Source organism: Hyaena hyaena, unplaced genomic scaffold (assembly GCF_003009895.1).
Source record: "Hyaena hyaena isolate Hyena2069 unplaced genomic scaffold, ASM300989v1 scaffold_98, whole genome shotgun sequence".
In the NCBI taxonomy this organism is placed as follows: Eukaryota; Metazoa; Chordata; class Mammalia; order Carnivora; family Hyaenidae; genus Hyaena; species Hyaena hyaena.
The window spans coordinates 24,657-41,455 of record NW_024080730.1 but is presented as its reverse complement, the minus strand read 5'-3'; the positions used below and the strand labels follow the sequence as shown (position 1 = coordinate 41,455).

Sequence of the window (16,799 nt, the reverse complement as noted above, 5' to 3'; positions counted from 1 at the left end):
AAATAACTTCCACAATATGACACAACTAGTTAGTGGCAGAATAGAATCTGAGCAACATCTAACCATGCTCTTGACCTCTGTGTAATACTATGTTCTATTAGTTTTCCTAAACCACAGACTTCTTTGCTGAAAGGCTAACCTCAGAATGTGCAATCTAAAGTGCTTGTACCTGGGGCGGGTGCCTGGGTGTCTCAGTCGGTTAAGTGTGTCTGACTTCATTCAGCTCAGGTCATGATCTTGTGGTTTGTGTGTCTGAGCCCCACACTGGGCTCTGTGCTGACAGCTCAGAGCTGGGAGCCTGCTTCAGAGTCTATGTCTCCCTTTCTCTCTGCCCAACCCGTTTGCACTCCATCTCTGTCTCTCAAAAATAAACAAACATTAAAAAAATTTAGGGGTACCTGGGTGACTCAGTCAGTTAAGTATCTGACTTCGGCTCAGGTCATGATCTCACGGTTCATGCGTTTGAGCCCCACATCAGGCTCTGTGCTGACAGCTCGGGGCTTGGACCTGCTTCGGATTCTATGTCTCCCTCTCTCTCTGCCCCTCCCCTGCTTGTGCTCTCTCTCTCAAAAATAAATAGACATTAAAAAAATAAAAAATGTAAAGTACTTGCACCTATCCACCCTGTATTCAGGGTCCCATTTATCAATATGGAAGATTTCAACCCAAGGACTGATTATTACTTTATACTTACCTGTTTCACCTCACGTGAGCAGTGGGGAAGAAATCGGTGCTGGACGATCTCATGAAATGATGTATGCAGTTTAGTCCCAAACTCTTGAGTGTCAGCTGCCTAAAATGGGCCAGAGATAGAACATGCTGAATTCCAGTACTGGCAACCAAAGGGAAGGTACCTACAGGACATGGGAAGAGGAGGAGACAAACTGGAAGGCAAACCATGTTTGTGTTAGGAGTTTCCTTAATTCCAATGAACACAGAAGTAGAGAGAAGGTCTGTGATACTTGGCATGAGACAGGTAGTTGTGGCTCCTATGTCTTCCAATTTCTGTTACCTAAGCAAGATCTTTCAAACAAGGCCTTTGTTCTCCCAGCTCTATAGGAGATACACATACCAGAGATCCATCTGTTCATAAAGGAGTTATAGAAATTGCTCTCCTCTAAAACAAGTCCCAAGAGAACATAGGTTCTGCTCTATTCAAATAAGTCTGAAATAAGAACTTTTCCTCAGATAAGTCTTTTAGAAAAAAAAGAAACAAGATAATAGTTAGCATCCATAAGGAATGGGTAATAACCTCTACTTTTTAGTACAGAATTGTAGGATATCAGAGTTAAAGGGGACAAGAGCAACCACCTACTACAACACACTAATTTTATAGAGGAGAACACTGATATCTAAAAAGGAGAAGTGACCCACCTAAGATCTCACAGCTAGTCAGTACAAAAGTTAGGGCTGACTAGGATTGTCAACGTAGTGTTCTTCTCATTACCCTGTGCTATACACATCACCCATAAAGTTGCAGCTGTAGGTTGCACTAGATTATAAAGATGTTATACTCTTAGACCTAGTAACTCCACTTACAGAAATTTATTCTAAGAAATAATTCAAAAGAAGCAAGATATCACATAGAGGTATTAACTGAAATACTATTTATATTGGCAAAAAGAATACAAGCAACCTAAAAGTCTATTATTAGCAGAATGGTTTATTAAATTAGATAAAACCAATGTAGTGGAATTGGGTAACTGACACAAATCTTAAGACAGTTGAAATGAGGAAATGTCAAATTATATACAAATATAGAATACGTTGGTTATAACTACACAATACAGCTTATATGAGATAATATGCAAAACTTTTACTTATAGTGATAAATATTATGTTATTATTTTAAAATTTGAATATATTATACTATTTTTTCAAGAAAAAAGTACAAAAAATAACAATAGACACAGAATGAATGTGTCACCCTACTGATAATACCAATTGGTCAGCACACAATTCTAAAAGGAAGGAAAGAAACTAACATTTATCCAGAACCTACCATATGCTAAGTATATTCACTTAGCCCTCATCCTCATAATAACCCTGTGAGGTACTATTCTTTTTTCCAATTTATAGATGAAGCTCAGAGAAGTTAAGTACAGGCCTAAGTCCACAGAGCCAGTAAGTAAATGAGCCTAGAATTGAACTTGGGCCTCTGATTTCAACTGTTACATTATTCCATACTGCCAAATATGTGATAATACTTAAGGCTACTCAGTTACTTCCAATGTTTTCTATCACCATGAAGTAACAAAAAGTCTTCAATAAGGAACTTGGAATCACTGATCCAGTCTTAGTTCTAACTGTAACTAGCTATGTGACCTAAAGTGAAAATTTTAAATAACCTATTTTCTCATTTATAAAACAGTACACACAATACCCATTCAACAAATGTTTTTTTAAAACACTTACCACAGGCCTGATACTATGTAGGATCACAAGAGGCTAAAATGAAATGTTTACAAAAGCTCTATGTATATTACTAAGAGAGCTGGTAGAATGTTGTTAAAAACCTGGAACTTTTAAGCAGCCCCAATCTACTAACTCGAAGAGCCTGGAAGCAGATCTTTCGGAAGCTACTGCTGGTGCTTCCAGTCACGATACTCATGATGGAATTCACTGCCACTGAGAGTGAGGCCTGCAATTTCTGATGATCCTAAGGAACATAAAAAGTAAGGAGAGACGGCAGTTTATAATAATCCCAAGCTGCTTATTCAGAGAATCACCAAGGAATTGAAGATTTCTGTAAGAGCAAGATTTCAACAATTCTCCTACCATCAATACCTACTGAGATCATGTCAAATAAAGGACATTGAGGGACTGAAACAATGTACTCCCCTTTTACAGAGATGATTACCGACACAGACACATTCAGAAAACATAACCAACCCATAAGACACTAGGCAATAAAAGAGATGCACATAGTCTTTGAAAACAAAAAGGCTTAAACTTTACTCTCTTTGTGTGGTTGTTTTTTTTCCCCTGAAAAGGGGGCTCTATGAAGTAAGAAATGTGTTACCACAAGTACACAGGATGGAGAAAATCAGAAAGTCAGATAAGAAGAGAAAGTGATATTATGAAGCATTAGGAAATGAAGAGAGAATGTAAGATTTAGTGAAGCAGTAGCTCCAGAAGTATGTGTGGGAAGGGAAGATAGATAAGGAACAGGTGCATTATCAGTCATTTTTCCCTATTATTTTGTCCCTATTTACTCAAATTCACCTACTGGTAGGTAACACTATGCAAGCTGATTACAATGACATATCCTGCTTCAGATTCTGTGTCTCCCTCTCTCTCTCTGCCCCTCCCCTGCTCATGTTCTGTGTCTCTCTCAAAAATAAATAAATGTTAAAAAATTTTTTTAAAGATTTCTTTTTTTTAATTTTTTTTATTTTTATTTTTTTAATTTTTTAATGTTTTTTTTATTTCTAGGAGAGAGAGACAGAGACAGCGTGAGCAGGAGAGGATCAGAGAGAGAGAGAGTCACAGACTCCGAAAAAGGCTGCAGGCTCCGAGCTGGCAGTCAGCACAGAGCCCGACGCGGGGCTCGAACCCACGAACCGCGAGATCATGACCTGAGCGAAAGTCAGACGCTTAACCGACTAAGCCACCCAGGCGCCCCAAAGATTTCTTTTTTTTTTAATGTTTGTTTATTTTTGAGAAAGAGAGAGGGCACGCAGCAAGGGAGGGGTAGAGTAAGAGCAAGAGAGAGAGAGGATCCAAAGAGGGCTCTGCGCTGAAAGCAGTGAGCCTGATGGGGTCTCAAACTCATGAACTGCGAGACCATGACCTAAGCCAAAGTTGGAAGCTCAACTGACTGAGCCACCCAGGTGCCCCTCTAGTTCTTTTTCTTAGAAAAATTAGGCAAAAAAGAGTTATGAATTTCTTATTACCTTGGCAGCCTGGTGATACTGTTCCAAGGCCTGGTCCACGGTGACCTGGATGGAATCTTGCACTACACTGTGGCTCTCCGTGAGGATGGCACTGAGATGAACAGTGAGCAAAGTGTGGGCTCCTAAGGAAAGTGAAAATGGCCCCTTTAAGACTGCTTGTTCATGTGCTATGAGTCAGGATTAGGTGTGAGAAAGAGGCTCTTAGAAGAAGAGGTCCCTTCTGCCTATCCACAAATAATTACTTTTTTAGCCAAAAAACAAAAACAAAACCCCAGCAACTTACAAACCCACCTAGTTCCACTTACAAATGAAAGAAAGCTTCAAAAACTAATGTGGAGGTTGACCTTATTTTTGAAGAAACAAGTGAGGGATCCTGTCTGATTCATACCAGAAACAGAAATATGTACCACATTACTATAGACAATGATACCTGTGACTCTGAAAGAACAGGAGGAAGAGGAAGAGGAAAAGCCTCCTGGAAAGTGTATCTACCCTACTTCACTCCTGTTTGAGCATCACTGGCGCGGTGAGCCACTGTTATTGTGAGGGTCTCAATCCTCTCAGATACGCTGTAGTAAAGAAGAAGTTAACACAAGGGTGACTCGGAGACTGCTGATAGAAGGTCTTTTTAAAAGGGGGTTATTTCTGGCAAAGTAACCATAGGCACCACTGCACAGCAGAACAGCTAACAGGTAGAGAGTAACGGGCAAAATATGTCATCCAACAAAAGGCTCGCATTGGTGACTCAGAGGCAACAGATACAGGAAGACAAATCCCTTCACACCTGAGGAAACCTTTCCTTTTCAGTATTTTTCTACTCTACCCTGAAAAGTCTATTCAAAGGCACTAAGGTGAAGCAGCCTACGGCTGGCTGGTTTTTCACAGGGCTGCATTAAAAATGCAAACCAGAAGGTACATTTTCTACCACAAGGCACAAGGATGCTTTCCCAGAAAGAAATGTACTATGTGGTCTGCTCAAAAGGGGTCCAAAATTGGAGTTAGGAAAACATAAATTCTAGAGTGAATTCTACCACTAACTAGTTGTGACCAAGTCATTTGACTCTTCTCACTTCAAAACTAAAATTGGGTTTATACCACCTGCTTTCACAGGCATGTTGTGCAGATAAACTGGGATAATATATATGAAGTGTTCTAAAATGTACACTGCAATATTTCAAAGGGAAAATATTGCTATGATGATATCATATGGATTACTGTTTTCTATAGTTTGGCGCTAATAATAGCCTCAAGAAATCAGTTAGACCCCTTTGAAAGCAGACATTTAATTAAAAAGCTACAAGTTTGTTCTCCTAAAACTGCTGATACCACCAGATGCCTTTAACGTTGTAGCAAAATAATGAGTTAATCATAGAAAAGTTACCATGACAAGGTGGGCAGGAGGCCAGTTAAGTGATTTTTTTAAGACACATGGAAACAGACTGTAGTTCTGCACAATCTGTTTCCTAAAAGTAGCTATATAGAAAGCTTTCAAGGATATAAGAATAAGGGAGAAAGAAAATAAAATTACTATATCTCTATCCTATATCTGTATATACCTACCTTCACAGTACATCTTTTTTCAAAGGCTAGTCCTAAACTACCAGATATGTAATGAAATTTAAAAAGAGACTTACTATGTTTACTAATGCAATGATGAGTTTCTATTTAATCCAATATTGAGTGTCACTACCTGAGATGTTGGAGGCCTTGAGAGTCAAGATAAGCAGAGATGTATAAATTATCACAATACTACAAGAATGATAGGAAACAATGGCTTTGAGGAAACTGAGTTCTTCAGGTATGTTCAATGGGATTCAGGACATGGTTTCAGACTTTATGTCATCCTAGAGAAAACTGAATATGGTACTCTCTGTATCAGATCTCAGATGAAAAAGGGGGGGGCACCTGGGTGGCTCAGTCAGTTGAGTGTCTGACTTCAGCTCAGGTCATGATCTTGTGGGGCTTGGGGGAGTTTGAGCCCCACATTGGGCTCCCTGCTGTCAGCCTGCTTCTGATCCTCTGTCCCCCTCTCTCTGCCCCTCCCCTGTCTCTCTCTCTCTCTCTCTCTCTCTCTCTCTCACACACACACACACAAAACTGAAAAAACAGTAACAAAAAAAATCCTGCGAGATGACAGTAGATCTTAAGTCTTCAGAGGGTCTTGAGACTTGGAAGGGCCTTTGTTAGCACCTAGTCTACCCATCTCATGTTAAATATATGAAAAGAGAGGATCAGATGATTTATGTGACTTGCTTCTGAAAAGCCACTGAGTGCCATTTGGTGGTAGAAGTAAAGTTATAACCAGCTCTCTAGGGGTACCTGGGTGGCTCAATTGATTAAGCATCCGATTCTTGATTTTGGCTCAGGTCATGATCTCACAGTTTGTGAGTTCGAGCCCCACACTGGGCTCTGCACTGACAGCACAGAGCCTGCTTGAGATTCTCTCTCTCCCTCTCTGCCCCTCCCCTGCTCACTCTCTCTCTCTCAAAAAATAAACAAACAAAAACACATACACAATAAAACCCACCAGCTCTCTTGCTTCTACTTTGAAGTCCTTTCCCCTATACTAAGCTGCTTCTCTTATTAGCCTCTGTCCATATGGTGTGGACCAGGTAACAACCCTATGCAACCCCACTTTGTCCTCACTGCTGGAAGCCCCCTTAGTTTGGGTCTCTTCTATGCTCCCATCCCAGGGCCTTAATAAACACAACCGTGAGGGCATCCGACAAAAACAGCTCCTGAAATAAAGAGTTGTAAGCCAGAGCCCAGGAGGACACTAGTACTTCTCTCCTCAACAATATATAGATAGTGGGGAAAGATAGGAGAGGCATGAAAGACAGGCAGCAGGAAGAATCCCACGACTGCCAATAGTTTATTCAAAAAATAGTTGGCACCAGTCAACATGAGGTCTTCTGATCTGGGGATGTAAGTTGTGTCATTTCTTTCATGACTCAGTGGGAGCAGGGCCACACCAAACAAGCACTGGAATGGCTTCAGAGTAGAGTCCCAAGAAAAAACACTGGCTCACATAGAAAAAATACAGAAACATACTGGGAGTACCAAAAGGGAGCCTTATGAACTTTTCCCCAGACATTTATAAGCTCCATTTCTTACTACTTCCCTCAAAGTTTAGGAGGGCATTGAGAAACACGTAAATTTATCCCTCAGGGTTTATTGGATTAAAACACATAAGCTAACTCCTGCTCATACTCAGTGTTTTTCAAACTTTACGATATTTAAAAATTACTTAAGAATATTGTTAAGAATGAAGATTCTTGAGCCATTCCATATTTTTATATTATAAGAAAACAATGAGTTGATTCTTGGCTCAGGAAGAAACACATTTTCAAATACTGCAGGTGATTCTGATGCATGTTTCATGGACCACCAAACAGACAGAAACTTTCTGATAACAGGTTATCACCAATTTGTTAGATAGACACTAAAGGCTCACCCTTGTATGCCTCAACAAGGACAATTTCTCCCTTTCCAGGTCTATGTGGCAATGACATAAAGCCATTCATATCAATACATTCCCCTACACCTTATGTTGTAGTTGAGATACTGTGTCAAGGCCAAGCAAGGCCAGTAACATTTCTTGATTCCACCTGGAAAAGCAATAATGTGGTGGACAGTTCTCAGGCCTGAGCTTCAAAAACATACTGGTATCAGATCCCTGCCTCAGTCCAAGGAAATCATAAGCCCTGGGGGTGACGTTTGGGCATTTTTAAGAGGCTCTCCAGGTAATATATTATGGAGCTAAGGTTGAGAACCACTCATCTAAGGTAATAGACTCTTTCAGAGAGCATTATAGGAAGTATCTGCTGATTCCTGGACATTCTGGGAATGTCATCATTTAAGTGATATTTTATTTTAAGATACATATCTTTTCCATACAGCATATAATTTGTTTAACCTATTTAACATTTTTTTATTACAATTAGTTATTCTACAGAAATATATGTAATTATATATGTAATTCAGATAAAATCTCTCTTTCTTTACTCTCTTAACATTTAAGCACACCCATACTGGCAGCCCCTATACCTACTCCAGAGTTCTGTTCGCTGGACTGGAAATCCGCTGTGGAAATCCACAAAGAGAAAAAGCAGCAGAGTTTGTCCCTGGGAGTCCATATTCTGAGACTGATTCCCCTCACTGGATTCCACCTGATAACTCACATCTGGAAGCACCAAATCTAGAGGACAAGATATTATACAGTATTCTAATATAAGTAAAGCCCTCAGAATGCTAAGTGAATAAAGAACCTATCCCTCAAACAAAGAAGGATCTAAGACAGATCTAAAGTCAAACACTCCCTTTTCCTCCTGAACCTGTTTCTCTATCCACATGATGGAAGCAAATATAGTGACTCATAGAAGGGACATCAAGATAACAATGATGTACAAAATGCAAACCAACTAGCACGCTGTAGAATTTACTGGGGAACATTAATACATTTATTCATTCCTTGTACAACTTTCTAAGGTAGGTATCACTAGTAAGAGGCAGAGGTCAGAGTCAAATCTGAGTAATGATAACAGTTAATTTGTATTAAGTGCTTACTACATACCATGTGTTGTGTTAAATTCTTCACATGAATTATCTAAACATTTAGACTTCACAGCAACACTAAGACATGGGACCTATTCTTAAGCCATTTTACAAATAAGAAGTACAAACAGGTTAAATACATGGCCCACCATAAGGCAGCAAGTGGTGGGTCTGTTTTAGACTGACTCCAAAATCTGTGTTCTTAACCACATCACTATATTATATCTGTATTCCCAAGTAATCTGATCCTGTCACTTTCTAGCACCTGGATCCTTTAAACACAATTACGATAGTCCTAAATTCCATCCAGACCCATCCAGAGAAATACCTTCATGTGGATCCTGGTTCTGTCCTTCAGAGTAATGAGGGAGGGAGATGAGAGGACATTTTCTACATTACTTATTTCCAAAGTTAATTAAGCAAGTTCAGGCATCAAGAATTAGACAAAAAAAAAAAAAAAAAAAAAAAAAAAAAAANAAATTAATAAAGCATGAAAATAAAAATGAAAGAGAAAAGGAGATATGGAGAGCCCTAAAGATTCAAAAATTATAAAGGCATGACATCCCGGGTTAAGACCAAGTATTCTTGGGGTGCCCGGGTGGCTTAATCGGTTAAGCATCCGACTTTCGCTCAGGTCATGATCTCGCGGTTCGTGGGTTCGAGCCCCGTGTCGGGCTCTGTGCTGACTGCCAGCTCAGAGCCTGGAGCCTGTTTCAGAGTCTGTCACTCCCTCTCTCTCTGACCCTCCCCTGCTCATGCTGTCTCTCTCTCTCCTAGAAATAAATAAAACATTAAAAAAAAAAAAAAAAAAAGACCAAGTATTCTTTCTTCACAAAGCCATTCACCTCCAGAGACCCTGTCCAACGACACACTCCTTTCATCCCACCCTCTGGAACAACTACCTACTCAAGAAAAAATCCTTACTCTGAAGCTTACTTGCTAGAGAAGATTCTATCATTCCCCAGAAATACTCTCTATTTCAGAAGGCTCATCTTCTCATACCATTCTAGCTCTAGAATACCTCTTCCCCACTGGTTACCTTCCTCAGGATCCAGGTGACTAGACTACCTTCTAAATTTCAAAGGATTCTAGCTACCAACAGCCAAGCTCAACATTGTAAAACTCCTAGATAGCACCTCATAGTTGCATATTCCTACTTCCCAGTTTTACTTTTTGGTCGTTATTAAGTGCCCAACTCTCCGTGTGAGTCACCCAAAGCTAATGCAGTCAGGCTCTACATGAACTCTATAGCCAGCTTTCTAGATTGATTATATATGGTTTGTACTCCTGCCTTGCATTTATATGGTAATCTTTTCTAAGTAATTTTATGTGCATTTTCTCATTTCATTAGGAAACATTTCTCTTCCACAATAGTTCAAAGAGGTTACTGATCCTTTACTAACCTTTCTAAAATCCCAGAGTTGACAGATTAAGGTACAAGAGAAACCCACTGCACAAGTCCTTAGAAGATGAAGGTTCAGTGACTACCTCAGGAGGACCAGGAAGAGAGGAGACAGTAAAGGAAGGGAAAGAAAAACCAGCATTAACGTGTAATACCAAAACAGGCTATAATGTGGCTTTGCCTCTTGACCTGTTTGCTGCACTTCACATGGATTCTCAAACTTAGCCAGACTGCCAACAGCACCACCCAACCTAAGCCATCAGATCACTGGGTCCTATTTTTTATGTACACCTGTTACTTATATTTCCTTGCATTTATCTAATATTCTTCAGGTTTCTTTATTCCTGCACAAAGAGAGGGAGATATACCTCTATCCAAACTGAGGTCCAAATTGGGCACCATACACAAGTGGTATTTCTTCCAGTCAATGAAGAAAGAGGTATCTCCGAAGACAGTAGTAGTTGGCTGCTCCTGACTTGGCAATATCAGAGGCAGGCCTGAAGGTCCATATAGAAATATGTATAGTTGCTAAGGAAAACTGCCAAATTTTAGGGTTTTTTTAATGACTATGTATTCCTTTGCATGAAACAAACATAACACTGACCTGGTTCACACTCTCAGAAATAAACTATGGTGCTAGCTGATTATATATGAAGCCTTTCCACATTGAATATAGGTGTGAGGCACCACACACAGATCTCCTAGAATCCCTAGAAATTTATTCTGGGTTTAATAAATGTGTGCTACAGGTATAGTATTAGACAATTAGTTTATTTATTCATCTTAGTCTGTCATAGGTTTGAGTAGTACTACAGGCTAAACACTGTACTAAATTCAACAGATACAAAGATGAATATTTAATTTGAATATTAAGATTTAATACTTACCTTAAAGTTATCATATTTTATAGTACTGGAGATACATATAAAAAACATAAACTGTAATACAATGTGATACATGCTACAAATATATATCTTTCAGTAAGTACTTGAGTATATTCAGACTAAGAAGGAAACTCCTTACCTTCTCTAACCAAGACAAAGCAGGGCAGGCCCCTGATAACAGTTTCCTTCTCTAGATTTCACTCCCCTTCTCACTCTCCTTTTAACCTAGGGTTTATCCACCTTAGCAGTATAGGCACTTTGGGCCAGATAATTCTTCATTTAGGGGCTGTCCTGTGCACTGTAGGATGTTTAGCAGTATCTCTGGCCTCTACCCACTAAATGGCAGTGGCACCCTCCCCCTGAGTCATGAGAGTTAAATGTCTCTGGACATTCCCAAATGTCCCCTGAGGGCAAAATTGTCCAGTTAAGAATACTTAACCTTTTTGTTCCCTGCACCAAGGCTAAAGAAACCAGAAATATATTTTCCTTTATCTTTTTTGTTTTCATCCTCTTTTTAATAGAGTAAACACGAGGCATTAAGTATGAATATTAAAATCCTCACCAGTAGGCACTGGGGTATTATGAAAAGTCACAACAGAACAAAGTGAGGCAGTGCCCATAAATGAAGTCTCTATCCCAAATACAAGAAGACATTAAAACAGGAGCTAAGGTCAACACATTCACTGTTTAATGTTTTTTTTTTTTTATTTCTAGCAGAGAGAGAGAGACAGCGTGAGCAGGGGAGGGTCAGAGAGAGAGGGAGTCACAGACTGAAACAGGCTCCAGGCTCTGAGCTGGCAGTCAGCACAGAGCCCGATGCGGGGCCCGAACCCACGAACCGCGAGATCATGACCTAAGCGAAAGTCGGACGCTTAACCGACTAAGCCACCCAGGCGCCCCACACATTCACTGTTTAGAGCCATGGTAGGTTTGAGGTGCTAAACTCGGTGAGTGGTGTGTCTAAAGAGTCAAACTTTGTAACTTTTGATCAGGTTGTTTAAACTATTTACATTTAATATAAATACTGCCATGGTTGGGTTTTACCACCTTGTTATGTGTTCAGCACTTGTTCCTTATGTTATTTCCTTGTCCCTCTGGTTTTTTCTTTTCCTTTTTCCTCTTTTCTATTTTTGGATTCTATTTTGGATGTGGTGCTTTTTTATTAGTCCATTTTATCGCTTAAAAATTTTTTAATGTTTAGTTTTGAAGGAGAGACAGAGTGTGAGTGGGAGGGGGGCAGAGGGAGAGGAAGTCACAGAATCTGAAGCAGGCTCCAGGCTCTGAGCTGTCAGCACAGAGCCTGGCACAGGGCTTGAACCCACAAACCGTGAGACCATGACCTGAGCTGAAGTCAGACACTTAACTGAGCCACCCAAGCACCACCCTACTTTTTTTGATTTTTTAGTTATAATTCTGTGTTGTCGCAACTTAGGGATTGCTTTAAGCTTTATAGTATACAACTTTAATTTATCACAGTCTACCTTTTAAGTGATAACAGTTCACATACATATAGTATAAGAATCTGCAATAATATACTTCCATTTCTCCTCTCCTGGCCTTTGTGCTACTGTCACACATTTTACTTTCAGGTATGTTATAAAATCTTATATGCTGATGGCACTTTTTGCTTTCAAAAGTCAATTATTGGGGCACCTCGGTGGCTCAGTCGGTTAAGCGTCCAACTTCGGCTCAGGTCATGATCTCGTGGTTTGTGGGTTTGAGCTCCGCGTTGGGCTCTGTGCTGACAGCTCAGAGCCTGGGGCCTGCTTCAGATTCTGTATCTTCCTTTCTCTCTGAACCTTCCCTGCTCTCTCTCTCTCTCTCAGAAATAAATAAAACATTAAAAAAATTTTTAAGTCAATTATTTAAAAATTTTTTAATTATTTATTTTGAGACAGAGTATGTGTACATGCATATGCAAACAGGGAAGGAGCAGAGAGAGGAAGAGAACCCCAAGTAGGCTCTGTGCTGATAGCATGGGGCATGGGGCTCCATGTCACAAACCATGAGATCATGACTTGAGCTGATATCAAGAGTTGGGCACTTAACAGACTGGGCCACCCAGGCGCCCATAAAGTCAATTATCTTTAAGGTTTTAAATTTTTTTTAAATGTTTATTTATTTTGGAAGGCAGAGAGATAGAGTGCAAGCAGGGGAGGGGCCGAGAGAGAGGGAGACACAGAATCTGACAGGTTCCAGGCTCTGAGCTGTCAGCACAAAGTTCGATGTAGGGCGTGAACCCATGAAGCACAGGATCATGACCTGGGCCAAAGTCAGACTCTAATTGGGTATACCCTCCCAGTGAACTTGTCTCGGTAGTACAGGGTTTATTTGTTTCTCCTCTCTCTAGAATCACTGTCCTGTACTATCTATTGTTTAATATAATTTATCCATTTTTTAAATTGTTAAAGATAGGAGGCTGGATCCAGTCCCTGTTATTTGTTCATGGCTGCAAGTGGAATTTCTGAAAACCTCTGACATAATGTCATGGCCTTTGATAGCTTCTTTGCTTTCTGGATCAACAAGATACCCGTGCTCATCTTGCACATTTCTACTTTAGGCCTGGAATCAGCCATTCCTCCTTTTTAGCGAGTGATGACATTTAGAGGTCACATTCTGGATACTAGGAGTGCTCACTGCTCCTCAGTTTGTTAGTTTGTTTGTTTTTAGCAGATAGAGCTAAGAAATATGTAATTTCAAAAGTCAGAAAAGTTGGAGGTACACATTGGTATTTTCAATTCCACTTTCAGGTTATTTTCAGGGGCACCTGGGTGACTCAGCTGGTTATGCATCCGACTCTTGGTTTTGGCTCAGGTCATGATCTCACGTTTCATGAGTTCAATCCCTGAGCTGGCCTCTGCACTGACAGCATGGAGCCTGCTTGGGATTCTCTCTCTCTCTCTCTCTCTCTCTCTCTCCCTTTGCCTCTCCCCTGCTCATGCTCTCTCTCTCTCTCAAAATAAATAAATGCATTTTTTTAAAAAATATTACTTTCAAAAAATTTATTTCAAAATAAAAATATTCTTTTAATTTATACTCCTACATCTGCTATATTATGCTAAAAATTTTGGTTCCTAACAATTTAACATAATTACTTGTTTTATAATAAGTATGCATGCGAGAATTTCAATATAATAATATCAATGTTATTACCAAGAATCAAGACCAGTAAATGAATTTCAAGAGTTCTTTTCAGTTCATTTCATCCTTAGAGTATATCCCACCAAGAATGTATGTCAAAACACTATGTTCTAAAGTCAGTTGAATTAGTTCTTCTTACTATATGATATGAATTAGGACCTTAATATCTATGGGTAGGTTATCTTTTAAGTTTATTTATTTTAGTAAAGCACACGTGTGCACATGGGGAGGGGCAGAGAAAGAAAGAGAAAGAGAATCCAAGCAGGCTCTGCACTGTCAGCACAAAGCCCAGCGCTGGGCTTGAACTCATGAATTGTAAGATCATGACATGAGCTGAAACGAAGAGTCAGACGTTAACCAATGGAGCCACCCAGGTGCCCCAACATTATCTTTTATCTTGAGAAATATTTTTACTGGGTATGGAATTCTAGGTTGGTAATTTTTAAATTTCAGGACATTAACACTGTTATACTACTACCTCATGTTGGTATAGGGAAGTCAGCTGTCAATTTGTTTCTCTTTTGAAGAAAATCTATCTTCCTTAACTGATTTTTCTCCTTGTTTTTGATTTTCTAAAGGTATGCATATCTTTTTGTTTATCTTGTTTGATTGTTGAGCTCTGAAACTGTTTTAGTTGTTTCAGCCATTGATTCTTTAAAGACTGTTTTTGCTCCATATTTTCCCTTCTCCTTTGGGACACGAATTAAATGTACATTAAATGGTCTGTTTCCTCTCACTGTTAACCTCTCTTCTGTATTTTCTATCCTTTTGTCTTTCTTTGCTTTATTTTACTAGTTTTTGCTATCCTTATCTTTTACTTTACAAATTCACTTATGCTGTCTAATCTGCTGTTAAATCTGCCTATTTAATTTTAATATTGGTTATTGTATTTTTGGGCTCTACAATTTCTGTGTGATTGTTTTAAAAATTATGTCACATTTTATTGTTTCAATTCCCTGACAAAATTTTAAGCTTGGCTTTCAATTTCATAAATATAATAAGCAAAATTCTTCTTGCCTTGTCCACTCTTGTGTGTGTGTGTGTGTGAGAGAGAGAGAGAGTGAGAGAGAGAGAGAGAGAGAGAGAGAAAGAGAGAGAAGGACGCCTGGGTGGCTTAGTCGGTTAAGCGTCCGACTTTCGCTTAGGTCATGATCTCGCGGTTCGTGGGTTTGAGCCCCTCGTCTGGCTCTGTGCTGACTGCCTGCTTAGAGCCTGGAGCCTGTTTCATAGTCTGTCACTCCCTCTCTCTCTGACCCTCCCCTGCTCACGCTGTCTCTCTCTCTCTCCTAGAAATAAATAAAACATAAAAAAAATAAAATAAAAAAAAAAAAGTAAAGAGAAAGAGAGAAAGAGGGAAGGAGGGAGGGAGGGAGGGAGGATGGGAGGGTGGGAGGGAAGAAGAGAGAAATGTGCACACGACCTGGACATTTTGAGAAAGTATTTGTTAAATAATTTGAAGCACAGATGTAGTCATCTTCCTCTAGAATTTTTTTTACTTCTAAAAGACAGCTAGGAGAATTAGAAATCTAGGATCACCTTAATCCAATTTTAAAGTTTAAGATTTTCTAGCCTCCCCAGATGACCCAAAAAAATATGTGCAGTTCATGTGAAGGATGGTTTATTTCAGGTTCATCTTACTCCTTAAAATGTAACCTTTTAGTTATCCCTGCCCAAAACAAGAGGTGTTTTTAACAGTACTCCCCCCACCCCCCACCCCCGCCCCGCCCCAGCTCAGCAGGCCTTAAACTCTTTGGCCTTCTTGACCTACATTGATTTAGCAGTGCAACTTAGCCTCTCAGCTGCTTGGTATAATTTGCAAATAACCTCACAGCAAAAGCAGTCCCCAATGCTGGGCTCAGGCTTTCTGTAATTCCTGTTTCTCCTACAATTGCCCAGAAATTCCTCCCTATTCACTAGCTCTTAGAATCTTTTATGTCTTAATATTTAATCTAACATTTGTTTTCAATGGGAGGGTTGGTCTAAATTACCTACCTTGCCATTTTCAGAAACTGAAATCCTACCAGAGTTTACCTTCACTAAAACATCACCTCCCTAGAGTCTTCACCTACTATAATATTTAAAATAACTTTCCTGTCACTATCCCTTTACCTGCTTTATTTTAGCTTTACTGTACTTATCACTACCTGACAACTATTTATTAAAATGTCCTACTAGGGGCGCCTGGGTGGCTTAGTCGGTTAAGCATCCGACTTTCGCTTAGGTCATGATCTCGCGGTTCATGGGTTCGAGCCCCACGTCGGGCTCTGTGCTGACTGCCAGCTCAGAGCCTGGAGCCTGTTTCAGAGTCTGTCACTCCCTCTCTCTCTGACCCTCCCCTGCTCACATTCTCTCTCTCTCTCCTAGAAATAAATAAAACATTAAAAAAAAAGTCCTACTAAATGTAAATTTCAAGAGGATAGAAAAATTTGCCTTTTTCCCTCTGAAGAATGGGATGAGGAGGAGGAGAAACTTCTTTATTTTACTTTATACTCTTCTATATGACCTAGATATTAAGAAAAAGCATGTTTTCAAATCTGAAAGTCCATGCATAGTTTTTATAATCATCCTGCTCCTTCCTCCTCCCTAAAGATATTTTCAGCTGACATTTATCATACCATGACCTTGGCCTTCTTCTGTTACTCTTTATACTCTAACTTCATGTACTCACATAGCTTCAATTATATAACAATAACACCTAACATTTACTGAACACTTTTATGTGTCAGCCAACATGCTAGGAGCTTCATATAGATTATTATAGGGGCGCCTGGGTGGCTCAGTCAGTTAAGCGTCCGACTTCGGCTCAGGTCATGATCTCCTGGTTAGTGGGTTCAAGCCCCGCGTTGGGCTCTGTGCTGACAGCTAGCTCAGAGCCTGGAGCCTGTCTTCAGATTCTGTAACTCCCTCTCTCTGACCCTCTCC

General features: G+C 39.8%; 1 protein-coding gene across 1 annotated transcript in view; it reads right to left on the bottom strand.

Annotated features, from left to right (window-relative positions):
• The window catches only part of CUNH11orf80 (chromosome unknown C11orf80 homolog), a 51,007-nt gene that overhangs the window by 17,806 nt on the left and 16,402 nt on the right, over positions 1 to 16,799 (bottom strand). The window contains exons 7-12 of the mRNA XM_039235528.1: positions 10,221 to 10,371; positions 8,779 to 8,802; positions 7,948 to 8,094; positions 3,897 to 4,018; positions 2,549 to 2,659; positions 695 to 793 (exon numbers count right to left, since the gene is read on the bottom strand). Of these exons, the coding sequence (XP_039091459.1) occupies positions 695 to 793; positions 2,549 to 2,659; positions 3,897 to 4,018; positions 7,948 to 8,094; positions 8,779 to 8,802; positions 10,221 to 10,371 (654 nt within the window). The remainder of the gene's footprint in view (positions 1 to 694; positions 794 to 2,548; positions 2,660 to 3,896; positions 4,019 to 7,947; positions 8,095 to 8,778; positions 8,803 to 10,220; positions 10,372 to 16,799) is intronic.